We start from the raw sequence: 26,981 nt of genomic DNA on the forward strand, positions 1-26,981 counted from the left end.
CCGCCTATACTAGTCTAGAACTTGCGTCGTCCGAGTGATGGCGTCCACTGAAGCGGATGGGTCGCTTCGGAGGCGTTTTCGTCCTGTTTCCATATTTTTACTATTCAAAACGTTAGCTGAAGTAGGCATTGATACACAGACGTCTTGCTCACTAGTCTTATCAGCCTCACCACAGATGAGACGCAAGCCAGAGCGATCAAATGTTGAGCTCATCACCCCGGCTTCGGCATCCAGGGAACCTGGCTGCGCTGTGGTATCAAGCGCCTGAAACCTGTGTCCAGATTTCCAATCCCAGAAGCTCATAGAGCCATTATCAGCTAAAAGTAGAAGTTAGATCATCGAACATGTCAATGTCGGCCATCAAGCATACCTCCAGAAAATAGGACATTATTTTGATTAACACTCATAGTGTTGATGATGGCATTCTGGCCTTCAAAATTTTGCATGAACGCACCCTCGGGGCATTTCCACTGCTTGATGCTTCCTGTGCTTCCACTGGCAAATGTGAACTCCTCAGGATGCACCGCTAAGGCGCGGACGCCCTTTTTATGGTGTGTAAGAACGCCCATTGCCTTGCCAGCCGCAAGATCCCACAAGCGAACGGTCGAATCGAGAGAGGCACTGATGACTTGGGGGTCTGCCTCCTGACACTTCACGTCGGTCACTGTGCCCGTGTGGCCAGAAAGTACGTGAATATTACTTCGGGTGCGCATATCCCAGACACGAGCCACACCATCACGACCACCCGTCACCAGTACATCAAGAGTAGGATGCAGTGACAGGGTGTAGACACCACTCAGGTGGCCATGATAGTGGCGGATAACCTTGTTTGTTTCTAGGTCCCAGCACTTGACCATCTTGTCCTCACCGCAGGAGAAGAGATAAGGATGCCGTGGTGACACGGCAAGCCCGCGCACAGTGCTGATGTGGCCGGTGAGCGTGAGTTTCAGTCCACCCGTCGCTAGGTCCCAAATTTTAATGGTGCGGTCTCCAGCTCCACTGGCGAACCATTTGTTGCCGGGCTCGACGGCCAGCGCGCGCACCCAGCCCAGATGGCCGGAGATGACGCGCATCAGCTTCCACGGCGGATGCCATTCCGGCTTCACTTGTTGTATCGTGTTGGCGCCCAGGCCGCTGCCACTTCTAGTCGTCAGGCTTGTAGTCTGTGGCTGCGACATGTTTCCGCCAGCAGCCGCGGCGGCGGTCTTCGACCCAGGGCCTTCGAGGAGCTTCTGGGGTTGGCCGGCGCGCTGCGCGACGACCATGGACTTGGAAGAAGTGCCCTTCTTCTGCGGCTTGCCAGGCTGCTTGGCGGCTAGGGACGGCGGCAGCTTTTCTGACCAGGAATACTCGATCTGGAAGCGGCGCTTCATCTCGGCGTCGTCGAAGTCGTCAGCGACCTTCTGGCGCTTCCCGGTGCCGCCTGGCCTGTCTAGCGATGTGGCTGCCGAACGCACATAGAGCTGTCGGGCGGCGGTTGAGTTTTGCGCAACCATGGCGCTGAGCTGCAAAGCATCCTGCGGGACTTGCGGTGTCTCCATTGTCGAGAGGGCTGAAGGAGACCAATTGACTGCGACCGACGATTGCGTTGGCGGGATGAAAACGATCAACAGCTGAGACTCGGGAAAAACCAAGGTAGAGGTTTGGCGCGCCATACATTTTGAGTGGGTCGGCCGTCAGGCACGGCCCAGCATACAGTCAAGCTGCAATTTTCGATGGAACCCGATTCGAGCTTTTACTTGGACAGACCGGGCACAATTTTTCCCGCCATGCGATAGCCATATACCACGTTCTTTCGTTTGTTTTATTTGACTCATGGTCAACCAGGGTAAATGCCCGGGTCAGATTCCAACGTGGAACGTGGTCAGTGGCTTATCTGCAAAGCCATGGTAGCTAAAAATATTATTAGGTGTCACCTGCGGTCACAAATACTCACCTAATACTTATCAGAGATCAACGACGTTACCTAGTACCTTCGGTTGCGCGATGTTATAAGTAATGGCAACCCCCTTCCCTTTGTTCTTCAACTAAAAAGACGAGTCTTGTCATGTGCTATAGAAACATGGTTGCTTGTCATGAGCGCCTCAGGTTGCAGTGGGCTGCGGCAAGTGAATTTTAGAAAATGCGGCCAAGGCCCTTGCAGACAGAATACTTGATCCCCTTGACCTATATATGCAGCTCTAGCCAATAGTCTGTTTCCTCGCGAGTTTGTTCATGCATGCGCAGGGTCCTCAGTGAGACCCCATTGTGCACCGAGGCACCTACCTATCCCACAGAAGCAAGTCGTATCATTTCCATCCATGGGATATTTCCTCGAATACTGTTGTCGTCTATGTTCAATACATAAATCGGACCGAGGCTGGCAGAAAGAGCTCAGCGTTATCATGTCTAAAAAAATGCTACTACATGAACGGCAATGAGATGGTATCCTCTTTCGGCCCGTGTAATCCGGACTCGAGTGTTTCGCCTTGCTGTGAAATGTACAAAACACAGCCCGATATCTGCACCGATACAGGACTGTGTATGTCTCAAGAAGAAAACTATCAAGGCTACCTGTACCAGAATGGATGCATGGGCAAGACCTGAAAGACAATGCATGCCCTCATTTTTGCACCTGTCAGCCATCAAAACTCCAAAGTGGCGAATTCGGTTCTCAAGGCTAATTTCCGGTCAAATTCAATTCTACCATTCCCAGCATGGATGTTCTGCAATGCCGGCGCGGCGAGTTTTGCGGCACACCTTACAACTCGGGCAGGGATTGCTGTTCGGATGCTTCTCGTGTCATGACCAGTCCTATGGGGAGACTGTCCGTAACGGCGATCAAAACAGCAACTATAGTGGCCTCTTCGCCAGATTCTTCTTCATCCGGAGTAATCCCTATAGCCAGTAGCTCTTCAGCAGCAGCAACCTGCGCAAAAGACAATACGGCTGTGGTTGGCGGTGCCCTTGGTGGCACTCTGGGAGTTGCTCTCTTGGTATGCCTTGCGGTCTTCTTCTTCGTATTTAATCAACGACGCAAAAATCTAAACGGGCCAGAGTACGAAGGTATGCCGTAATGCAACAGTACGGCCACACGTAGCTACCTTCCAAGGCATATTCTCCCCAGGAACTCCCTGCTCAAAGCGCCCAAGCTAGTTGATGATGAGCAATAATTCACAATTCGTCAGTGACGCCTCGGCTTGGTCGACTCGCACCCAATGGTGTCTCTATTGATGCTTGGTTGTTGGCTACTTAGCGTTGGACTTTTGTGCAGATGAATTCAAACATACCCTTACCATGCTTCTTCAGGTAGCTTCCACGCGCAGAAAATGGCTCCCATCAAACTCACTCTTACTTGCCGAAAACAAACCAGAGTTAGAAAGCCCAAACTTTAGAGAGATCGAGTATATTCTAATCTTGGCCCATCTTGCAGACTAACTTTTACGCTGGCAGCCCTATTGCTCATGTTTATAGCGCCAATACTCTACTTGCTTCTGTAAGTCTGGTCAGGTTAGCCGGATTTTAATCATTTATCATGCTCTGCAAAGCATCTTCTGGAAGTGAATAAAGCCGAAAACGAATCAACCTCCCTTTTTTCCCATACTCGTAGGCAATCGATAATTGTGGCTAGCCTACGCTATCAGTCAACGTTGTGGTCGTGAAAGTAATTAGTGTGGGAGAAGCGCAGCGTTTTGAAGAAATCTATCCCAGTGCTCCAACAGATGATCATATAAACGCTAGTTCTTAGTCGGTGGTCCGTGGAATGAAATTATCAAACATTGCTGAACGCCAGATCTTTGCTGCTTTCTGTGCAAGCCAACGCGTTCTGGATGCCTGGTGGGGCGCCTTCGTGAAGCTGGTCTGAGCCACCCAGGCTTCCATCAATCCTGCTCTTGAATAACTCGATTATCCCTACCTTGCACCAACTTTGGAATCATTAAACCTTTCATAATATCTAAATCTGTAACAATGGTCGATGAGGCCGATCAATTCCCGTTGCACACAGCTGCGCGCGAGCGTAAAGGTGCGACAACTGGTTCGAGTCGGTTTGGGGAGTGCTAACGGCTCGATAGTTGCCATTGCCGAAGGGCTGCTCAAAGTACAGTCTTGGCCCTGTAGAATCAAGCGCGATCTGTTCTGACTCTCTTGAAAGACAAACCCCAGGCTATCACAAAAGAAAGACGATGATGGCCGTTATGCTATTCACTGGGCAGCGTCGTCCAACTGCTTAGATATTGTCGTCATGCTAGCCAATCAGTCGTCCTTTGACCCTGATGTTCAGGTATGCCCGTCCCGATTGTCGAGTTCTTTCTCTCACAGTTATTCATGAAGCATGCAATAGGATGAAAGCGGATGGACGCCACTCATGATTGCCGCCAGCGTCCCCGAGAGCGACGACGTCGTCAACGTGCTCATTAAAGCCGGCGCTGACGTGAACGAGAAGAGTCTGCCCCATCTCCGTCTTTACCCTACGATGCATAGCTAACACAAATGGCTCTTTTCCGCAGACAACGGCGGCCAGACCGCCCTGCACTTTGTCGCGTCCAAGAAGAACCTCGACACGGCTAAGCTACTGCTCGAGCACAAGGCCTCGACGCGAGTCAAGGACCGCCGCGGGCAGTACCCCCTGCATCGTGCCGCCGCCGTCGGTGCCGTCCCCATGTGCCTCCTGTTGCTCAAGAAGCTCAGCCCCACGAATCCGCAGGACGCCGAGGGCTACACGCCGCTGCACCACGCCGTCGCGGAGGGCCACGGCGATACCGCAGTGGCGCTGCTCAAGGAGGGCGCGGACGCGACGATCAAGAACGCTGAGGGCGAGCTGGCACTCGATCTGGCGCCGGACAAGGAGGTGCGTACGTATATCTTACGCGGGGCGGAGCGCGAGGGTATCGAACTGGAGGGGCAGTAGGCAAAGAAAATAGGCACGGGAAGAGCTCAACGTACATGGAAGATTTAAGAAGTTATGGTGATAAAAGAAATTGAAAAAAAAAAGAAGGCTTTACAAAAGCTCGCCCAAGTCTACATGCAAAAGGTGTAACGGCGTTACAAGAAGAAATCATTCCTACATTTGTACATGGCAATTTTACTTCATCGTCTGCTCGACAAGCTCGCGGTACATGGCTTTGACGTCCTGCACATCTGCGCGCAGCTCCTCCACCAGCTCGCTCTTCTCACCCAACATCTCCAATGTCGTTTGGTAGCGCGCGTCGAGGTTGTCCACCTGCTCCTGCAGCTCTGGCACGCGCGCTGCCGCCGTCTTGGCGTCCTCCAGCTCCTTCATCAGGCCAACCATATCGGTGCGGGCCTCGTCACGCTGGTTACACACGCGCGTCATCTCCTCTTTGGCGGCCACCTTTTCGGCCTCGAGCCGGCGAATCGCTGCGCTCATGCGCTCGACGAGCTGGACAGAGGGGCCTGCGGCGACAGTGGACATGGAAATCATGTCCGCGGCCGGCTGGCGTGGGGAGGACAGGGGGACGTCGTCAACAGCCAGCAGACCCCCATTGTCCGCATCTTCCTCGACAGCGGGCGGGGAGAGCGGGTGGTTGCTGCCCAGCTCGCTGGAATGAGGGAAGGGTGAGAAGGGGGTTGGCGGCGCACTGGGGTTGGGGCTCACCGAGCCCAGTCGGAAGGGTGGCTGCGCCGACGGTTGTCGTGAGCGCGAGCGAGGATTCGTGTCCGGGATGCTGCCTGACAGAGGTGTCATGCGCTGACGGTGGGGGAGTGGCAGACCGCCTAGGCTGGCCAGTTCGGTGCTGAATGTTCGGGTAATGCTGCCGGGAACAGGCGACTCTGGCCGGCTGTCTATCTTGTCTACGCGAATGGCAGTTTCTGTCCACTCGGGCTGCGGCGCGGCAAGCTCGCGGCTCTTGGAGCGCTGCTCTCTTTCAAGATCAGAGCGTGCTTGGTCAAGGGCCTCTTCGGTGGTCTTTGCCGATGTCTTGAGCGCAGCTAGTTGATCGCGGACCTTTTCAAGCTGCTCTCGCGTCTTGGTCAGCGCAGGTTGAACGTCTTGCAGCTCTTCGTCGAGCATTCTAGCTCGTGTCGTTGAGTCACGCGCCTTCTTTCGCATTTCGGACTCGCGCTTCTGTGCCTCGTCTCTTTCTTTTTCGAGGCTTGACAGCTTAGCTAGCAACGACGACTCCATCGATTGCCAGTTGCTACTGGCAGACGCATACTGCGATTGCAAAGTCTCAATCTGGCGGAGTAGCTTGACTTGCGCCTCGCCGCCAGAGCCGGATGTCGCCTCTTCGGCCTGCGTGCGCATGACTTCGAGCTTCGCCTCCAATGCCTTGATCTCGACTCGCAGCTCATTCTCCGCCTTGCGCCCACGTTCGACTGCGCGGTCCAGCTTTTCGCTCCACTCGATGCCATCCTGCTTGGCCTTTTCCTCCAGGATCTCCTTTCCGACGCGCAAGGCCGTGTAGCTTTCTTCCTGCGTCTTGAGCTTCTCCCGCTCGGCAGCAAGGTTCTTGCTGAGAGCTGGAACCTTGCTGGCCTCTTCGGCCTTGATTCTGATTTCGCGCTCGAGCTTGCGGACTGTCTCATCTCGTGTTGTCTTTTCCTTCTTTAAGCTGTCAATCTCTCTTTGCAGACCGGCGGTTGCCTTGCGCATTTCTTCTTGACGTTTGTCCTGCTCTTCGCTGTTATTGAGCCGCGTGCGCAAAGCGTCAGCCTCAGTAGCAGCTTTCTCTTGAGCCTTTTTGAGTTCTTCATTCTGCTTCTCCGAGTCGGCAAGTTGCTGCCGTAGCCTCTTTATTATCGTTCTGTACTTCTGTTCTCCAGTTACAAGCCTTTGACCCTCCTCCATTAGCAGGGCAATCTTTTCGTCCTTGCCGGCAAGCTTGCTTTCCATGCTACCAGCAGGAGCGGCATTAGCCGCCTTTTGAGCAGATTCAGCCGCCGACTTGGCCAGGTATTGCAGCTTAGACTCAAGAGAATCAATTCGTTCAACGTATTCTTGAACCTCTTGCTGATGACTAGTTTTCAATTGTTCAATCTCCTTGAGCGAGAATGTGGCTTCCTCTTCTGTAACTTCCCGGCTTGTAGATTCATTCTCGTGACGGACCTCGGTGGCAGGTTCCACTACTGCCTCCGTTCGTAGGTCTTCTATTGCAATAGATTCAGTATTTTTACTTTCCCTGGGCGGTTCTTCCTCGGTAGTTGTCTCAGATATGGGTTCGGCCCCCTCGATTGGCTTGATCTCGTCTGTCGATGTCGATGCTACCGCCTCCTTTTCTGTTTCGATGACTGGGGAATCTGAAGCCGTGGCATCTTCTTTTCCCGCACCGTTCGAGTCTGTAGTTTTTCGTTCTATAGACGGCCGGCTCGCATTGTCGACGGAGCTACGTGGAGAGCCGCCGCCTTGCGCTGCCTTGCCGGCCATGGCCTTGGCTAGCCTAGCTTGTAACCTATCGTTGGTTCGATTATTCGACGAGGAACGTGAAGCGCCTGATATTTGGGTCGAATTAGTCACAGCCATGGCGCGTTTCCGATATTGGCCTCTCGCTGGGAGAATGTGCCTTACTTGGGGTGGCCTTGGTCGCCGCGGGCACAGCACTGGCCGGCGTCTGCGCTTGCATCTGCGATTGAGGCTTAGGCTGCTGTTGTGTCGCCGGTGCATTGTTCCCGCCATCCTCTTCGGACAGAATATTGTCGAGCCGCGACTCTACGCCCGCAACGGCTTGCGACAGAAATGAGCCCCATCTCGACGTCGATTTGTTTGGCGCGGCCATGGCGGCTGTGCGAGTCTCGGAGTGCAGTGTTTGTTTCTGTCGCCTTCACTTTCTCTCTTTTCTAGACTGCTCTCTCGTTTGTGTCGTCTTGCTGAAAAGCAGTGTCGTCCTCGTCGTCGTGGCTACGGTAAGCCATCCCCTCCTCGACAGACCTAGCCCCTTCTTCCCACAGTCCCTGGCAATCTCCCTAGCGCTATCGAGAGAGCATTACAATGCCCAAGATAGATGAGACAAAGCAAGAATACGGAGAGTGTCTGTCGAGAAAGCCGCGTATGCCCGCTTCGCAGTATACAAAGTGACAACGTGTGTCGCAGAAAAAGCTACGGTGGTGGGTTGATGCGGGATGGCGCGCAAGCCTTAAAGCTGAGGTGACCGCAACTGGGTCCTTGGGGGCCTGTTTAAGCCAGCGGCGCCACAAAACCGTTTACGGTCCAAGCGGTCTTACCCGGCGTGCCGAAGGTTATTCCATTGAAGAAATTGGTATGTTTCATGTTTATAGTATCTATGTACTATTTCCTCCCGTAACAGGCGAAATGGTCTATTACAATCGCGATCCGTCTCCAGTTCCATTCGTTTTTCCCTAAATCAAAGACAAATTTGGCGCAAACAGGGGGTGTTCCAGGCGTCCGTTCCAGGTACCGTCTGGTATGCGGCTCGTATATGCACCGCTTGATAAATATGCAGCCTTCGGAAATCATACTCCAGGCCTCCGCTAAATATTATATCGCTCACACATCAGCAAAATAATTTGTAACCGTCGAGTCCTCAACGACCACGGGAACGACGGCTCAATATTTTGAAATGATGCGGCTCCTATAAGTGCGCTAATGCAACGGAAGGCTATCAGAGAGAATCTGCAGCCCGGAGCCATGTTACCTGGAGCCAAATCAGGAACTACCACAGCGTCGCATTGTCCATGGCCATTGCTGCTATAAAGGTATACAGAGTCGCTGCGTAGCTATTGTACCCTTGCACAAATTATCCCGTCTCAAATCCCCCATTCAGAAGCAACTATCCAAGGAGAATGGTTCCATTTAGAGCGGGTATATACCATCGCTGATTTTTAATTTCCACACATATTTATCTCTCCATATGGTATCAATCAAACACAATACAATTTATATAACAGCAAACGGCATCAAAGAAAAAACAGAGGCCAAAATTAGTTGGCAATTACCCAGTAATCTTCCTCCACCAGCTCGTCCGCACAGGAGGCTCGATGAACGCCGAGTTGCGACGGCTTGTCTGGCGGTCTTCACTCGCATCCGAGGGAGGCACGCGACGATCTCGCTGTCGCTCTTCCTTTCTGCGGCGGCGTCGCTCGTCGTCGGCTTCGTCCGCGGTAGCCTCACCGGCCGGCCTGGCGCGACGCCGAGCGCGTCGGTCACGCCGGGCCTGGTCATCGTCCCCATCACCACCATCTGGCGGCGGGGGCGCATCAGAGTGTTCTTTCACCCAAGACGATGTGCCCGAATGTGGCCAGGTCGTGCCATTCCTATCTTTGTCGCGGCGACGGTCCTTGTGCGGATAGACCTGCTCATCTTCGCTCCGGCGGCGGCTGCTCTTGCGCTTGCCGCCGTCTTCGGCAGCCGCGCGAGCTTCGCGACGAGCTTCACGACGCCGTCGGCGCTCTGCGTCATCCTCGACACCGTCGCCCTGGCGCGACCTGTGCCGTTCCTTTTTCACATCGCGCTCGGTGTCTTGGTTTTCCTTCTCGGCCGCCATTGCCGCAACTTCTTTCTCCTTGCGCTGGCGACGGCGTTCTATTCTGCGAGCTTCACGGTCCTCGACTTCGCGGCGATCTTCCTCTTCACGCCTGCGTGAACGACGCTCGGCCCGGCGTGCCTCCTTGTCATCCATCTTGGCGTCGTCGTCAGGGCGGCGCGTTTTATCGCGACGCGCGCCATCCTTGGAGCCATCGCTAGCAGTGTCCCGCCTGCTCTTACGACGGTTGTCGCGGTCAGTCTCCATAGGTTCACCGTCGTCGGTAACTTCGCCTTTGCCCTTGGACATCAGACCACTGAAGAGACCTGAAAAGCCAGACTTCTTGGCAGTAGAAGCACCACGCTTCAGGGGCGTCTCTGAGGGGCCACCAGCATCTACCATGACGATGTCCTCATCCTGCAGCTTTCTACTACGACGGCGTTCTGCCCTCGCTGCATCACCATCCAGAGCGCCGCTCATGGTAATATCAGGGTCAGCGCGGTTCTGCCGTTTCTTGCTCGAAGACTTCCCTAGACCGAGGATTTTGGCCGCTTTATCCGGCATCTCCTCGGGCGGCGGCGAGGCAAGGCCGTGCGCCCCCAAGGAGTGGCGGCGCGAGTGGCTGCTGCTAGTCTTTCTGTCGCGTGTAGACATCGACCGGGAGATGGGGGGCGTGCTCACGGCAGCGGAGCTACGCGACCTTGGAGGTTTTTTCGAGGGCTTTTCTTCGCCCTTGTCTGACCCTGAGCCTTTTGAAGAAGACTTGTCAGCAGATCGCTTCGACGATTTTTCAGTCTTAGATTTTGATCTTCGTTCTTCTTTGCGCTCCTCTCTTGTACGCTCTTCCTTCCGCTCGTCTTTACGAGAGCTCGAAGTACCCCATGCGCCCCAAGACGACGAGCCGTCACGGTTGATCTTGGGGCGGTCTTTCTTGGAAGACCTTTCAGGCGGCGGTGTCAACGGTGCGTCAGGGACAGGCGGCGGAGGAGGGGGGGCGTCTTCATAAGTTTTGGCTTTGCTCTTCTTGCTCTTTTTCTTGTCCTTGGGGCTCATGTCAGCAGTAACAAAATCCAAATCCTCATCGTCGATGGGGAAGCTTCCAGGGAGACCAGATTCCTTGCGACTCTTCCTAGAGAAAGAGACGGCAGGCTCAACAACTTCAACAGCCTTGGACTTCTTCTTCTTGTCCTTCCTTTCCTCGTCTTTTGGCGGAGACGGCGGGGGTGGAGGCACCAAGATCGCTTCTTCCTCTTTGGCAGCCTCGAAAGACTTGAGTTTGTCGGCGATTTTGCCCCCGACAGGCTTGCGCTTCATTGAAGAGGCCTCATTTCCCTTGGAAAGGGGTGTCGCGTCGGTGTCTTCAGTAGCATCTTCCAGAACTATGGATGAGTCAGCACGTGTAATTTCGTAGTCAACAAGGATCGCGTGTTTGGGGCAATCTGGGGTAGACAGGGGTGTTGCAGAGCGCTAAACCAACCTTTTTTGGACTTTTTCGATGAGGACACCCCCCAAAAGTCAAATGCGTCAGTCGTTGACTTGTCCTTGGGCGAGGAGAGAAGCTCCTCAATCTCATCAGGCTTGAGTTCTTCGGAAAGTTGTTGAGTCTCGGGATCAGCACTCTTGGATTTCTTCTTCTTTTCCTTTTCCTTTTCCTTCTTTTTCTCCTCCTTCTCCCGCTCCTTTTCCTCATTCTCTCTCTTCTCTGCTTCTTCCTTTTCCCTTTCTCTCTCCTTTTCTCTCTCCTTTTCTCTTTCCTTTTCTTTCTTCTTTTCCTCCTTTTCTCTCTTTCTATCCTCCTTTTCCTTCTTTTCTTGCTCTTCTCTTTCTCTCTCTTTCTCTCTCTCCTCCTCTTCCTTGCGCTCTTTCTCCTTCTTCTTCTCTTCCTTCTCTCTCTTCCTCTCCTCCTTCTCTCGCTTCTCAGCCTCCTCTCTCTCTCTCTCGCGTTCTCTTTCCCTTTCCTTTTCTTTCTCCTTCTCCTTAGCTTTAGCAGCCTTCTTGGCTTTTTTAGCAGCAGCTTCTTCCTCAGCCTCGCGCGCGGCTTGCTCTTCAGCTTCGCGGGCTGCTTGCTCCTCAGCCTCTTTGGCAGCTAGCTCCTCGGCCTCTTTGGCAGCTAACTCCTCAGCTTCTTTGGCAGCTAGCTCTTCTGCTTCTTTTGCAGCTAGTTCTTCGGCCTCCTTAGCAGCCTGTTCCTCAGCATCTTTGGCTGCCTGAGCTTCGGCGCGCATCGCAGCTTTTGCTGTAAGAGTGTTAAACTTTTCCAACTCCTTCTTCAAAAGCTTGCCCTTCTTATTTTTCTTCGCTTTTAATGCTTCGAGTTCCTTCTCCTCTTCCAGAATCTGTGCCTTCTCTTCTTCTTCCAGACGTAGCTTTTCCTGTGCTTCCTCGGCTTCCTTGGCTGCGGCTTCCTCAGCTTCGCGGACGGCTTGTTCTTCGGCTTCCTTGGCGGCTTCCTTAGCGGCTTCCTCAGCTTCGCGGGCTTCCTGTTCGGCCTTTTCCTTTTCGGCCTTCTTCTTTTCCTTCTCGAGCTTCTTCAGTTCCTTCGCGCTTAGTTTCGGTTCGTCCTTGGGTTTCGATTTCGAGTCGGCTTCTGCTTGTTCATCCTTAGGCTCAGTAAAGTCCACACTTGGGGGGTTGGGCACAGGAGGAGGCGAGTCAGTCATGAGGCCCTTTTTGGCTTTTGATTTTCCCTTCTTGGACGTCGACGTCCAGGCCAAGGTGTCATCGTCCATGATCCCATTGACCGTAGTCACCTCCTGCACGTTTGGAGGTTCATCTGTCTTACCAGTAGCATCGAGTAGATCGTTGGACTTATCCTTCTTCTTCTTGTCCTTCTTGGAAATGGTACCCCAGGCGTCGTCCTCGGCTCCTTCAGTGGGTGGCTCCAGAGTTCCATCGGTCGATTTCGTCTTCTCCTTTTTGCCGGTTCCAAAGGAACTGAAAAAGTCGTCGTCGTCCTTCGTATCGGACTTCTTGTCTTGTTCACCGAGGTCAATCAAATCGCCCTTCTTCTTCTTCTTGTCCTTTTTGCTAGTCGCGCCACCCCAGCCGCCCCAGAGGTCATCTTCCTTTGTTTCGTCACCCTTGGACTCTTCTTTTGGTGGATCATCAGGGATTTTATTTTGTTCCTTGTCCTTTTTGGGAGCACTCGAATTGCCCCAAGGGTCATCATCGTCTTTCTTACCCTCAACTGGCACAGGCTCCGATTCCGGCTCTGGGTCGGCGCCCTTCTTCTTCTTTTTCTTATCTTTCTTGCTAGTGGTCATACTGGTCCAGAAGTCGTTCTCTTCAACTTTCTCCTCTTTCTGTGCAGGTGCGGATTCGGATTCGAGCTCCTTCTTATCATCTTTGCCGCCGAGGCTATCCCAAAATCCACCGTCGTCGTCTACTTTCTTGGTATCTTCGGCAGGAGGGGGTGGTGTTGGCTCTGGGTCGTCGAATAGGGCAGCCTTCTTCTTCTTCTTCTTGTCCTTTTTACTAGATGTAGCAAAGCCCCAAGGGTCATCTTCCTTCTTCGCTGGTTCGGGCTCGGGCGAAGGCTCGTTTACGGGTTCCGGTCCCGGATCCGGTTCGGCGTCTTTCGTCTTCTTCTTGTTCTTGGCTGCAACACCCCAAAAGTCATCAACGGGCGCAGGTTCTGCAGCGGTTGTAGGAGTCGGGTCTGAGGCCATTGTATCGTCCAAAGCATTCTTCTTTTTCTTCTTGTCTTTCTTGCTCAAGCCCCAAGTATCCCAGCCATCGTCTTCCTTCTTCGATGCCTTGGGATCTGGCTGAATCTCTTCTTTCGGGTCTGGTTCGACGACTTCGACGACACCGTTTTTCTTCTTGTCCTTTTTGCCAGCTGGCGTCATCCAGTCGCCGGCGGCAGGCGCAGTGTCCGGTTCCGACTCATCCTTCTGGCCCTTCTTCTTAGTCGTAGTCGCACTCCAGCCCCAAATATCGGCATCAGGTTCCTTGGCCTTGGGGTCTTTTGTCTCCTCGACAGGGCTCATTCCCCAAGCACTGGCTGTCTTCTTCTTCTTGTCCTTTTTACCGACGGCAATGAAAACAGAGTCTTCTTCATCCTTTGTTGCAGGCGCGTCGGCAGATTTCCCTTCTTCCGCTTCATCCAAAGAACCAAAGGAGAACGAGGTGCCCGCTTTCTTTTTCGAATTCTTGGTGGTACCCCATGGATTTGTGTCGATCTCGTCTTTCTTTGGCTCAGAGGCAGCTCCATTGGCCCCGGACCAACCCCAGGCGCTGCCGCCAGTGTTCCATTTGGTACCCCAAGAGCCGAATGTATCCTTCGTATCGGACGCGCCGAAATCTACGTCGAGTTTCCCGCCATCATCGCCGAGCTTGATCTCGTGAAAGGCATCGCCACCAAAGTCGGCATCTGCAATCTTGGGGGCAGCGTCTGCTTCGGCTTCAGAACCCTTCTTTTTCTTCTTCTTGGTCTTTGCGCTGGTGGCGTCGGCCCAGTCATCAGCAGGGTCGCCGTTGCCGTCGCCACCGTCGGCTTTGTCATCTTTGTTGTCTTTGTCTTTGTTGCCATCGTCGCCGCCAGCGCCAGCGCCAGCTTCGCCGCCAGCTTCGCCGCCAGCTTCGCCGCCGTTGGCGCCGCTGTTGTCGCCGTTGGTGGGATCATCCTCTTTCTTACCCTCTTCACCCCAATTGAAGGTGTTGCTGTTGTTATTGTTGTTATTTCCACCACCTTTCTTCTTCTTCTTTCCGGCTTGGATGACGTTATCCAGATATTCGAAGTCGATCGCAGTGGTGGGCCTGGATGGATCGGCGAACAGGTCGTCGGGAGAGTTGCGCTTCTGCAGAGGGGCATCTGAAGACTGCGGGAATGAACCGAGATCCGGTGTGGGAGGTTGCTGTCGGGCAGCGTATGTGGAGGAGGGCTCGTCACGGCAAGCTGAAGCTCCCGCAGCTAGTTCCGTTTCTTTTTCCTCGCAGAGATGTCGTAACCTGCGATGCCAGCAAGGAGAAAGATCAGGAAGAATTAGATGCTTCTCTTTAGATGCGCCGGCGTATAACGTGTTCTGGAAGCGATTGTGGTTAGTAAGAGATATGAGCTTTGAGGCCGCAGATTCATGGCAAGCAGTTCAATTAGCGCCACGACTAGCGACAAGGCAAGCAACTGAGTTTGGCGGCGCCAACTGTCCGCAGCTCGAGCTCGTGTAAGAGACAGGGATATGCATACATGGTTCGAATTCCTGTTGGTTATCCAAGCACTAGAAATCAGATGCAGTTGCCGGCGCAGGGATCTTTCATCCCAACCAGTCGTCGGATAGGTCTGGGTCGGAGAGCAAGCGAATACGCTTCCTCTCGGGCTTTCGGGCAAAGCTAACACAGCAGCCGCAGCCATTTTGCAAATCGGGGCTCGTATGATGGCAGGCCAGCGTCAAAATCATGGAAGCTATCGGGGCGAGATGGGAATCGCAGGAGTCGCGGGGTCGATAGGATGTAGCGAGTTCGAGGGGGAAGTGAGACGAGTCGAGTCGAGCGCCGTATTGTCAAGCCGAGGGAGTATCTTGCCAGAAATAACCGTCGTGTCGTCATGAACTATCGTCAGTGTCCGTCGAAGTCGGATTAAGAGTCGCTGAGGAGATATAGAGGCCGTTTCGTTCGTCAAGTGCCGCAAATCAAACAAAACAAAGCCGCTGGGGAAAATGGGGACACCAGTGTTCGTGTAACAGGATCAAGAACACAAGAGCAAGGCAACAATATGCGCAGTTGGTTCACGCAATCCAGAAGGCCACGGGTCTGACAGGTGGTGCGATTGCACAAAGAACGCCGCGCGACGAATATGTGAGGCGACTTTTTGCGCTTTGAAAGACGAGGAGAGCTCTCTATGCCTCCCAATCTGGCGGTGGAGAGTGAATAACGAGTGGAGGGCGGGCCGGGTAGATGTGGGACACTCTGTTTTCCTGGACTTTTTTTTTTCTGTTCTTTGGGATTTCACCCGACCTGGATAAGATACCAAATAGCTTTTTGAGGGGGTAGTTTATTAGGATTGGTTTGGTTAGGCTGTCGCAGCTTTGTTTAAGGGCCTTGGGGCCTCCCAGCCACCGGGGGATGGCGGAGCGGGTGCGGGACACTAGTAAGTTAGACCTGGCCTGGAAGAGGAGTCGAGTCCAGGGAACGCTGTGGATTTGGCTTGGTTTGGCTCGATCAATACTGGCCTTCTTGATGTTGTATTTGCTGTCCGTTCTATTGCTGTGTGGCGTGGTTGGTTCTGACGAGCCTGCGTGTCGCGTGGATCGCAAGTCGTACCGAGTTATCCAAAGGGTGTCCGTACCTACTACAAAGCAAGACTGTCTCTGCAGTGTCTTGTTTAAGTGGAATATCGCCGGGCACACGATGCAATGTTTTGGAAGGCTCAGTCGCTGGGGGCCAATCGATGTTCGCTGTGTCCTCCCTGAAAACCCGTCGCGGGACAAAGAGGAATCCAGTCGGCACAGAACACGAGGGAGAGCAGAATCAACCCCTTTCAAGGAGAAGAGGAGAGGAAGAGGTCAAGGTCCAGCGGAGAAGGTGCTCTGCCAAAGTCCATTCGCCATCCAAGAATGACCACCTTCGTTGTTGCCTTTGGGACGAAGAGCCGTCGCACGAGGTCTTTCCGGGGTAGCGTGACACGCGAGTGACGCTGAGATACGGCCAGAGGCTCCGAGGCTTACTTTTTGGTACAATCACGCGCACACGGATCCAACACCGCAAGCTGTGTTTCCGTTGGTGAGCCGTCACCTTGCCGTCTAGTATGGATCTACCAATAGGCCCCTAGAACAGCTGACTTGCAGCAGAAGTAGCAGCAACCTTGCGCGTCATCTGCGCAAGGGGACCGTTGTCGCGTAGAGTGCGGTGGTGTTTAACAGTAGGGGTGTGGGAGGGCGGATGGTGCAGGTAAGTACGGAGTACTATCCAAGGTGGACGGGAATGGGCACGCTGCACGAATTATCTACATGGTCTCTTCGCATCTGACCGCCACTTTGGTTATTCGACGACTGCATAATAGTTATTAAATACTAAGAACGCAGGATTTTAAAAATAAAATGAAAACGTCTCTCCCCTTCCACCAGTCATCTTCAGGCGCCAGCGAAGAAAAAAGTGAGATGGATGGCTGGGGGTGGAGCCAGTTGGGCAACCACACAGACTGACTGACTGACCATGCCGTCACCAGACCCGTTTCGTGAGAGGGAGGGGGGGCCATCAACTGAGTTGTGAGTGGATGTCGTCCAAAGGCGAAATGCAGGCCAGACGCTCTCTTCCTCTTGTAGCGAGCCATCTGCCGTATTAGCTGAGCTCTGTGAAGACTGTACTAGGTAGCCACTCATCGGGACAGACCGGTATACTGGTAGATGGTTGGCTGGTGTTGCTGCACGAAGGAGAAGGCTGCCAGGGACATTTTATGCGCAGATACGCAGGGAAGGGCCAGCATGGCTTTCTTTAAAACACGATGATGCATTACCCTCCCTCCTCCGGAATAGGGGATGTTTATCGTGTGCCAGCACATCCTTTGTGAACCCCTCGCCTAAGCGACTGCGGCTAAACATCTCAAGCACCTGAGTAGGACAGGCCAGTCTGTCAGCACGTCGGTCTTCATCAGGGGTCTAGGCAACCGAATACGGAGGACGGAATACAGATCACTTGGTTGGCATCTGTTTTCGGCTCATGCGATGCCATTGCAGGCCCGCACAACCCTTATTACTAGTTACATAGGTACTTTACGCGGTCTGGTGAAGCCCGATTGGGAAGGCTCTCTAAGTAAAAAGCGGCTTGTTCCCCCTCAGACCCAGCTGTATCAAACAAATGAGACATGCTCGCGAAGATTGGACAGCGAAACTTTGCATACTCAAACTTTCCATGCGCTATTCTTTTTTTTTATGGCGATCCGTTGTGTATCAGCTCGGCTCGGCACCGCCGCAGGACGGCATACCAACTTACCCTTATCCTTTAGGGCAAGGCAAGGGGCATTTATTTTCTTGCAGTTGACGTACATTTGCAGAGTCATGATGGGCAACTCTCAATTTCGGACCTGTCCAAGTGGAAACCCGAAACACTTGCAATGGCAATTTCACTGTCAAATCACCAGAGTCAGCGCCACTTTAAGGCGCACACGCGTCAGCGAATAGATACCTTGCCAATTGGTCTCGAACAGGGAGGCATGTCCGCCAGTTTGGTGGGGGGCCCCGCGAAGACCTGGCCTGCTTGCCTGTGTCCGACGGCTATGGCATTTAAGCTTGAGCCACCACCGAGCCCATCATGAGAATTTGCGCATGCAGCTGGACGGAGCGCCAGCTATGCATCGCTGCCCAGTTTGCCAACTTGAAATGATGCGGGCCGTTGCATAGCCGCACCGCATATCAGTGTTGCTAGCATCCAACAGCAGTGTGAGCAGCAGCGATAGCGGGGATGTAAGGCCGGTGATGGACGTATAGACCGCAGGTCCTTCTAAATGAACGCAGCGATTCAGCGTCGAGTCGGTTTGCTATCGACAGGCGGCATAGAGACGAAAGTCCTTCGCTTCGGCGCGGGGCGCTCTTGTCAATTTTATCAGCATCCGTCTGCAGTGCCATGGCGGAAGCTTTCGGGTTCGATTCGTCGGAAAATGTAAAATTCAAGTAGCCATCATTCTGCTCGACAACTTTTGTCATCTTGATAGCCTTGGCGGGGGACCACATTCCCCCCCCCCCCCTCTGATAAGCTCCGTATTGACTGCTGCGTCGGTTGAGCCAGCTCCAACAACGGAACTACACAAGAGCAAAGGATTGTTAGTGATTAATAAGCTCCCCGACTTTCATCCAATTAATTGGTCCCCTGTAGCTCAGTTGGCTAGAGCGTCAGACTGTTAATCTGAAGGTCGCAAGTTCAAACCTTGCCGGGGGAGGACCAACAGCCTCTTCAATTTTTTTGTTTCGTCCTCCTTGATAACAAGGAGATGCTCGTCAAAGCTGGGTTGGTTGATCTGCTGGTTTTTTTTGTTGTGGTGGTGTGATTGAGAGAAAATATCAAGGCGAGGATGTGTGTTTTTTTGTTATTAGATGTACTAGCAATGTTGAATCTCTATCCCGTTCAGTAGGTGGGTTAGCCTCTGTGATGTATTTCTAATATGAACATCAGCAAGTGAAAAGGGCATATGCAAAGGTTTGGTAAAGCTAGATTTGCAGCTACTGTATACGTTAAGCTAACCACACATTATGGGCGCTATACTTTTCGTGGTAGGAACAAGCATAGCAAAATGTGTTTGGTTTTTGTCCTTTTAACTATTCCTCCACGGATTACTGTGCAACAAGATCCCACCCAGAGCTAGGTATCAAACTACATACTTGATACCCTGCGGTCTCCCGGGCTAATTCGTGTTCTTGTGTTGGTTGGTTCACATATGTTAGACAAGCACTGTTATTCTGATTTTCCCCTTCATAACAAATCAGCAGGTGTCTCTTGCGTGGCGCTGTATCATGTGTCTCCCAGGTCGGTTCAGACGCAATCTTCACACGCGACCAGCAAATACAGCCCTTTAAACAAAGAGGCGGATTTCCTACGCGCGAACCGAAATGCAATGCAGCGCGAAAACTAATAAATAAAAAGATAAAAACAGAAATTTGCGGCTGGCAAGAAATACCCAACTACAAAGAGAATCACAGCCTAAGCCCGTAGTCGTGCAGGGTAGCGATTGCATCCGAGGCTCACAACAAAGGGAACACATGGCCAAAACAAAAAGGCGCCGAGACGCGACATAGATCTGCGGACTACCTAGGGCTGGGGATTACCAGCGATTGTCAAACAACATGGCAACGTCTCGAATGAGTACAGATGCTTGCAAAAAAAGAAAAGGAATGTGGTCCTCCCCCGGCAAGGTTTGAACTTGCGACCTTCAGATTAACAGTCTGACGCTCTAGCCAACTGAGCTACAGGGGACCAATTGTTGAAAACTGGATTCGTATTTTAGACTATATATTATGGAGCGCATGGCTCGCTTTTAGCGGCACCAGTCTGACGACCTAGCTGCGTCGCAAGACACGATCACATCCGTTCTATTGCCAAGAAATGCAAATGAATGGCTAAAAATCCTACTCGCTATGGCATACATAGACCAAGGCCCGAGTTGAAACACTTGACAGCGGCGATACCCAAAAGCGCCCATACGAGTCATTCGTAGGCTGCAACCCCCCCAGGTATCCATGTCCCGGGTGATGGCTGCCACTTACGATGGCGCTGGAATAATGCATGTGTTGAGTTGAGAATTTACGTAGATCTGTGTACAATAATACCTTTCGTACGCTATATGATGTAAGTAGTCGTCTAGGTTTGTATCAGTGTATGAATTAGCGTTTCGAAGATGCGTCGCCTTCAGCAGCTTATCAGAGACCTCAGTGAACCTGCCCAGACGCGTTGACCACATGGATCTTGCAAGTAGTAGAGGTAACGTGTATTCACAAAACACAGCCAACAAAAGTCCATACTGCCATTCAAAATTGCCGCCTAAACCTCGATAGCAACTCAGCGCTGACAAAGCACTTAGGCAGGCTGTCGCCTAGGTCGCCATGGCCAGACGATGAATCGCTTTTCAGTTCCACAAGGATCACGGCGAAAAAAAAATAAAAATCCGTAGGGCAGAGTTACCGAGTGGATGATCTCTTGATCCCCCAGCTTCAGCTTCTGCCGCTGGTTGTCTCACCGCCTCTGCGAACTGGGCCAATCGCAAGCATCAAGAAAATCAAGGCGCGACTAAGGTCTCGCGTTTTTTTTTCAGCGTCAGCCTGCAGGAACAAGTCCATACGCCAGTGCAACTACCTCCATTTCCCAATAGAAACGAGAAAGAGAGAAGAAATTCCGTGACCTTCCGTGGAGGTGGATGGAAGCGGGGATCGCAAGATGGGTATTTGGGCATGCCCGTGTTGGTCCACCTATACAGCGGTCAGACCTGACTTGTTCAATTTTCTTGGTAATTCCTTTATTTCTCTTAATTACGGGCTACTCAAGGCGGAAATTTCAGTCAGATTGGGCTTTCCATGCATTTCGGGCCGCCGTGAAGGCGGCAAAGAAAGGCCGAGGCTGGGCGGAGACTGGGCTGGCAACGGCGGCGTTGTGAGTCAATTACGGAGTTGTTGCCGTGACTGGACTCCAATCGATAACTCAAGAAGATATGAATGGGCTCGGTGTTCTGTGAAGACTGGCACCGAATGATGAAGAAGACGTTGATTCATGGTTATGCCCGGCCGGCAAAGCATGACCCGGAGGTCGGTCAGAGAGCGGCCCCACCTCTCCGTTGGCAACCGCGTCCTTCCGGAGGAGGCAGAACCCGCCGCCAGCATTTTGATGTATTCAAGCGACAGACTGGAATTGGGCGATCCGCCGATATTAAGATCTGATTTATGCCGGAGGTCTCTCGCCATGTACATGGTTAGATTCAAAAATTTCGCAACGCAGATATGTCGATTTCCGTTCGCGGCCCTTACTACCTCATTCAATTTGGAGACGTCATTTCTTCTATTCAACATTTTCATTTCGCCAAATTGCCCTCATTGAGATTATTCAAAATTGCCTGTAGCAGTGACCCTCTAGGCGTCTTTCTAGCCCTTGTCCAGCTGAAAGCCCTGCCAGCAACGACGCAGAGGACGCGTAACTATCGTGGCTATGCCAAATTACGCCTTCCACATGCGTCTTCTTGCGGCCTCCCGAAACGAGTCGCCGGCAAGGCTACAGGAAACAAATGCGCAATACCCCTGCTGCGGACTCGAACAAGCTGTAGGAAAATGCCCCAATATCCGAATCTCTGCCCGCAAGGCGGACTCGTTAAATCAAACATGCAGACGCCCGCCCTACACCCCCCCTCCCCACCCAAAAGAAAGAAACCATCTCGATGGGGTAATATGCAGACAACGTGGAGTTGGGTCTATTGCAGGGACAATCCTCGGCGTGGTTTTACTTGCAACTTGTCTCCTGATCGAGTAACTCTGGTCCGAGATGATGGAAATGCCTCCGTCATGAGAGACACGGCAGTTGGCCAGGTTGAGGAAGATCTGCCTATATCAGAAGTCACGATAAGGGAAATTGGGTTGTTTTTGTGATAGCTGGAAGCGGTCATTGTGATGTATCCATGCTTCAGTCCGCCGATAGCCAAGTTCCTTCTTGCCTATCCCAAGATTGCCACCAAGCAAAATATAACAGAACACCAAATATTGATAGAAGAAAATAGAACAGGAAGTGCCTCACAGAAAAGACCTTGCATTCAGGTTGGCACGAGGAGTTCATTTAGGAGGAGCAGGTCATTTCACACCACAAAGAGCGGTAGCAAAACACGCTATAACAACAGTTGAAAAACAACAGAGATCATTATGATTGCTACAACCATACAGATCCTTTAAAAAGAAACGCCCCGTGAAATCCAAGTACAGATTACCCAAGTAGAAACATAGCCCTTCAACGCCCACCCATATCGCTGCTGTATCCTACTTCGCCGAAATTTTGCGACATTCCGCCTTCTCCGTATCCGGTACCCGGACCGCTCATATAACCTCCATCGTCGCCGTCGTCGTAGTCGCTGGCATCAAAAGACGAACGCCCACTAAGATCGTCTTCCATGCCGCTCATCTCTGGCGCGTTCCAGTTCATTCCTGCCAATGCAGGGTATTGCGCCAGTAGAGCCGCAGGCAGAGCATAGTTCCCGTTGCCATCTACGGGATAGCCAGTGTTGGCATCTAGTGCCATGCCAGGACCAGACATGATGTCTTGTTGCATGCGCTGTTCGTGCCATTGCCGTTGCCGCTCAATCATTTCTTCGTCTAACAGCGGCTTGATGCAGATACGACCTGCTTCTGATCTAAAATGACGACCCAGGGCATCGGCACGCGCAAATCGTCGCCCACATCCCCATTGACCACCAGCCTTGAGCTCACCCTTGCAAACAAACTTCTTCTCGCCAGAATGCAAACTTTCATGCCTCTTCCGATCATGTTGTCTCGCAAAAGCCTTACCACAGACTGTGCACACAAAAGGGCGCTCATCCGTGTGAGTTCGCAGATGAGAGCGTAGGTTGTAGGCTCGCGTGAATCGTTTTGGGCATAGGGTGCACTGGAATGTGGCAGGGTGCTTCTGCACTCGCTTTGGCCCCCCGCTCTCTGACCCGCCTTGATATTCGGGATCAGCTAGGCGTAGGGCGATTACGTTATTGGGTACTGCGGAGGTGGATTGTCGTCTGCGGGCGGCGGAGGACTGTCTGTCGGCGGGCGAGAGGGATCGCGAGACTTCCAGGCGGGTAGCTAGGTTGGAGCCCAGGGTTGCGTTAACGCTGCTCGGCCTGGGCTTGGCAACAGATCCGGGCTGGAAGGGGTCTGTCACAGATCGAGGGCGTGACTTGGGACGGCCTGCGCAGGATGTTAGCTATGGGTATCGGCGGAGTCGCCCGAGGAGGCATACCTCTGTCTGGTGGCAGCAGTGAATCCTGGTCCAACTGAGACTTTGTAGCATCAAATCCAACAAGCTTGGCAGTATTGGTAGGTGCAAAATCAATATTAATAGCAGGGGCCATTTGCGGAATATCCTGGCTGTTTCCAACAAAGGTGCCGGAAGGATCTTGAATGGTAGGATAGGGTGGGATGTTATAGCTAGGATTCGATGATGGTTGGTACTGCATGTCCGGAAGGTGTTGAGCGCTGATGCGAGGGCTGATGGCAGGGCTGTGCGAGGGACTGCGACCATCGCCGAGGTTGAAGGCGCCCATGCTAAGCACCTCTTGGTACACGCTGCCGTCGGAAGCTCGTTGTAAAGGTGAATGGCCGGAGCCATCATCGAAGCTGTCATGCACATTCACATTTGGCGAGTGCGTGACGGATGATACATCGGAGTACTCGGAGGGTGCTCGACGGTGGGCGGTGAACTGCGCACCGCTCCATTCGTTGATCTGACCGGGTAGGAGGGCCGCCTCGGGGCCAAGAGAAACATTTCTTGAATGAACATTGGGCGAAGAGAACTGGTGGTGCTGGGTAAAGGAGGGCGAGTGCTGTGCGGAGCGGGGCGAGTGTTGCGACTGGGGAGAAGCCATATTGCTGAGTTCGGCCGGGCTGAGGCTGGAAGATTCGAAGAGCGGCGCGTTGAAATGGTCTCCTTGGTTTCCCGAGGCCGGGAAGAGGGAGAAATCGCCGTCGGCGAGGTTGGACGCCAAAAAGGTCTGCTGGGGTTGGGAACTGAAGGCCAAGGTGTTTGCGCCCGAAACTGGTTGCTGGGCGAAGCTGGAGGAGGGGTCAAAGGCGGGCGCGTTGACCGTGTCGGGCTGGAACGACTGCGACTGCTGCTGGTGGGAGGGCTGAGAAGTCATGAAGCTATCGGCAAAGGACGAGTCGAAGCTCGAGTCGGCGGCAAACTGCTGCTGTGCTTGCTGATCGAGGGACAGGTCAATGTTGTCGGAGTCAGCGGTCGGCGCAAACTGGTTCGGCGACGGCGAGTGAGGTTGATTTATAACAGACTGCTGCTGCTGGCCGGCAGCAGCCGCTGGCTGGCCGTCTTGCGACGACTGGTGGTCCATGCCGGGAGGGTAAGAGAAAGCGGAGCGCCGTTGGAGACGCTTGGGGATGTTCCGGAAGCAAGAGAGAATGTACCTGCGTATCGGGAGATGGGGCTTGACGAGGAGGAGTTGCTAGCAGCACCAAAATGGCCCGAGGGGGGTGAGGGGGGTGAGCAGAGGAAAGATTCGGGAGTCGGGAGTCGGGAGAGAGGGGGGGGGCGTGAGTCTGAAGGCGATGACTTGTGTGGTGAGGCAGATTTCCGAATCAGCCTTCTACGGCGCGCGCGCGCCGCGGGAGTTGGGTGTTTTGTGATGTATGTTGGAGGAGGCTGTGCAAAAGCAAGCGTGGTCGCGGCAAGCGGGTTAGTGTCGAGGTGAGTCTTGCTCGGTGGTTGGCTCACACAGCCCAAGGCCGCGTGGAAGGGGGAGGGGGTGGTCAGGGACGAGGTTGCAGTGAGCGTCGATAGCGATGCGGGATGACTGGGGGGGAGGGGTTATGGCTTATTTTTTATTCACGTTGGAGGATGATGAGAGGAAACGGAGATGAGACGAGGTAGCAGAAAAAAAAAGAAAATTACTGGTGGCTCTTGAAACGTAAGGCTGATGGTAGCGCAACAGTTCCGAGTGGTGAGGGGAAGACGTGGGCTGGTAGGAGGACAGGCTCAGACAGCGCAGATACATAGAGCCAAGTAGAGCCCGATTTGTTTACTTATGAGCCTTATCAGCAATCAACTACCGAGTAGTCAGGACCAGAACAGAGACGTGTGCTGTCAAATCTGGCGACTGTCATACAATGACGCAGATTTACACTGAACACCTGGCTGCTACGGTTGACTGGACCTGTTCTGAATGCGGCTCATCAAGTTAGCGAGAGGTGCCTTGTTCGGGTTGTCGATGCTTTACTACAGGGAGGGGCCAGTGAATGCATAAAGAAATGTGTGGGTTATGGGATGATGGAGGCGATGGAGGCGATGGAGGCGACCCGCGAGGCTAGAGAAGAACTGGAAGCTCGGTAGTAGAGCCGGGCAGGATAGAAAAAAGAGGCTAGATTTGGCCCCATGTTCATGTTGACGGTGGATGGATGGATGCTGGTTGCATTGAACACCCGAGAGAGTTCGTTTTGCACGTTGCGATGGCGGTACCTAGCGAGAAAGATGGAACTTGGGCGGCGGGGCATCCGCTGTGGCAACTTGACAGCTTGTGTGCCACAAGAAGGTACTAGGATGTACATTCACACCAAAGTAACCAGAAGAGGCACCTTGTTTTACGTTGGATATCATCTACACTTTTACTCCGTACTACCAAGTACAGAATGCAGACCAAACAGTGAGCACCAATGTTAACAGACAGGGCGCCATGAATAGGCGCCCGGACCAACTTCCAATGCGCCGCCTGAGCCTGCGACAGACAGGGCTGCGTCCTGGTCCTGTACGCCTCTGCAACACCCTCTACTCGCCTTGTCCGCGCCAGTTGCCCATGATTAAAGGGCGCTAAGTAGCGGGCGATCAAAAAAGGCCCGACAAAACGATAACTTCGTGGCAGGCGTAGGAATGTCAGAACTGTGTTCTCAGTACTGGGTAGCTAAGCAACTCCGATAATTGTCCATGCACAAGTGCGACAATGGATGAAACTGCTTGCCCCCCCCCTCGTCTTTTTTGTTTATGGCCTTCAACCCCCCATCTCCGCGATCCCAAAGACCTAGCATCAAAACAGGCCGGACGCACTCTGCTAGCCACTTGCTTGCCATCCTTGAAGTTCAATTAATACGGGCACCTTGGCGGAGCACTTGAGACAAACCTGCAGCAGCGTCATCAGTTGCCCTTTGGCGAGTACTGACTAAGTGTGCATGTAATTCGTGGGCAAGCAGGTAGGTAGGTAAGAAGAGACAACGCCACAACGCATGCACCAGTTTACAAGTACATAACGTGCTCCAGCATACCAATGACAGTGCGCTAGCTTCAACAGGACATTTCGACGTATCCTGCTCATGAAACTAAAAATTCAATAGTCATAAACGAGCACCCAGGATGCGCAGGGTAAAACACCGAAACGCCAAAAGTCGACGGCACTACGGCTCCCGACGGCCCCCGGTTCCAGGACAGCGTTTTCTTGTCGCTGTTGATGTAGCGCGCTACTTTAACCACCTGCCTACCCTAGTAACTACGCCAAAAAAAAAACTTTTGTTTCCCTTCTCTAAAGCGTTGATGCCATGACGGCCCGAACAGTAATTTTCCAATGTCCACTATCGAAAATCCTAGTACCCTGTTCAAGCGAAGTCGAGGGGTGTGCCTAATATGCACAAGTTTGGCATTTGACAGGCAAGCTGGGACTGCGCCACCTTTTTGATCTCTCGGCCTCGCACGTCCTTTGGGATGAACGAGAGAAAGGCACGTCCATTGCATCTGGTCTTGTTCGCGGTTGTGGCGTGTACAGCAATCTGACCGCAAGCCTCGTACGCCATATTTAGAACCACCCACGTATAGTTGCGCAATTTTTTTTTTAAAAAAAGCGAGGGCTGCTCCTCTACCACGTTGTTCTTTTCCGTGGCCCGCTTATACATTTTTTGGTCCCCGCTATGGAGGACCAGCCCTATCGCATCTCGTTTTGACACGAGAGATTGACTCTCAGCGAGGCAGACTTGGCCGAAGGGTTGCGCGTCTTTTTTCCTCTTACCCTTGTTCTTGCGCGATTGATCTTGTTTCCATGTCTGTTGCATGTTTCTACACCCACGCACGGTTCCCACACTACAAACATGATCTCATTCACTGGATTGTCTTAATTGAATAAAAAAAAAAGAAAAAAAGTAAGAATAACAAATTACACAACTGAAACGCATCCGAGGGCTCCACGCAATGACGCGGCCCTCCCCCCACGATGTCCACCTTGGGAAGCCGCCAAACGCCCGGCTCGCGGGCTCCCAAAGGTGCGAGTAAGTTGCGCTATACAAGTCCAAATGTCGTGGGGATTCGTGCACCATGTAATTTGCTAATTTGGCCGAGATTTTCGGCCAATAGGAGCTCACTAGTATCTCAGAGCACCCAACACCAATAACAACACCGATAACAAAGATGGAAAAG

General features: G+C 52.8%; 5 protein-coding genes and 2 non-coding genes across 7 annotated transcripts; 2 read left to right on the plus strand and 5 right to left on the minus strand.

The window, feature by feature from the left end:
• Window positions 1-14: 14 nt before the first annotated feature.
• Window positions 15-1,541, minus strand: V2A60_001146 (WD40-repeat-containing domain protein; the record flags this gene model as incomplete). Its single annotated transcript, XM_083252510.1, has 3 exons — window positions 15-100; window positions 153-317; window positions 371-1,541. The coding sequence occupies 3 exons, from the start codon at window positions 1,539-1,541 to the stop codon at window positions 15-17; spliced, it is 1,422 nt and encodes a 473-aa protein (XP_083108636.1).
• A 2,407-nt stretch (window positions 1,542-3,948) lies between these two features.
• On the plus strand, window positions 3,949-4,888 carry V2A60_001147 (ankyrin repeat domain-containing protein; the record flags this gene model as incomplete). The annotated part of the gene is made up of 5 exons (XM_083252511.1): window positions 3,949-4,003; window positions 4,053-4,078; window positions 4,133-4,261; window positions 4,322-4,424; window positions 4,488-4,888. 5 exons carry the CDS (start codon window positions 3,949-3,951, stop codon window positions 4,886-4,888), a joined length of 714 nt encoding a protein of 237 aa, XP_083108637.1.
• Window positions 4,889-5,062: 174 nt separating this feature from the next.
• On the minus strand, window positions 5,063-7,715 carry V2A60_001148 (uncharacterized protein; the record flags this gene model as incomplete). Its single annotated transcript, XM_083252512.1, has 2 exons — window positions 5,063-7,431; window positions 7,508-7,715. The coding sequence occupies 2 exons, from the start codon at window positions 7,713-7,715 to the stop codon at window positions 5,063-5,065; spliced, it is 2,577 nt and encodes an 858-aa protein (XP_083108638.1).
• A 1,173-nt stretch (window positions 7,716-8,888) lies between these two features.
• Window positions 8,889-14,606, minus strand: V2A60_001149 (uncharacterized protein; the record flags this gene model as incomplete). The annotated part of the gene is made up of 4 exons (XM_083252513.1): window positions 8,889-10,798; window positions 10,897-11,023; window positions 11,411-14,443; window positions 14,562-14,606. The coding sequence occupies 4 exons, from the start codon at window positions 14,604-14,606 to the stop codon at window positions 8,889-8,891; spliced, it is 5,115 nt and encodes a 1,704-aa protein (XP_083108639.1).
• Window positions 14,607-18,214: 3,608 nt separating this feature from the next.
• V2A60_001150 lies at window positions 18,215-18,288 on the plus strand. The gene has a single exon. It is a non-coding gene; the product is annotated as a tRNA-Asn (tRNA).
• A 957-nt stretch (window positions 18,289-19,245) lies between these two features.
• Window positions 19,246-19,319, minus strand: V2A60_001151. Its single transcript has one exon. It is a non-coding gene; the product is annotated as a tRNA-Asn (tRNA).
• A 2,505-nt stretch (window positions 19,320-21,824) lies between these two features.
• V2A60_001152 (C2H2-type zinc finger protein) lies at window positions 21,825-23,925 on the minus strand (the record flags this gene model as incomplete). Its single annotated transcript, XM_083252514.1, has 2 exons — window positions 21,825-22,768; window positions 22,821-23,925. The coding sequence occupies 2 exons, from the start codon at window positions 23,923-23,925 to the stop codon at window positions 21,825-21,827; spliced, it is 2,049 nt and encodes a 682-aa protein (XP_083108640.1).
• Between the last annotated feature and the right edge of the window lie 3,056 nt (window positions 23,926-26,981).

The sequence above is a fragment of the Cordyceps javanica genome, chromosome 1 (genome assembly GCF_051103115.1).
Source record: "Cordyceps javanica chromosome 1, complete sequence".
In the NCBI taxonomy this organism is placed as follows: domain Eukaryota; kingdom Fungi; phylum Ascomycota; class Sordariomycetes; order Hypocreales; family Cordycipitaceae; genus Cordyceps; species Cordyceps javanica.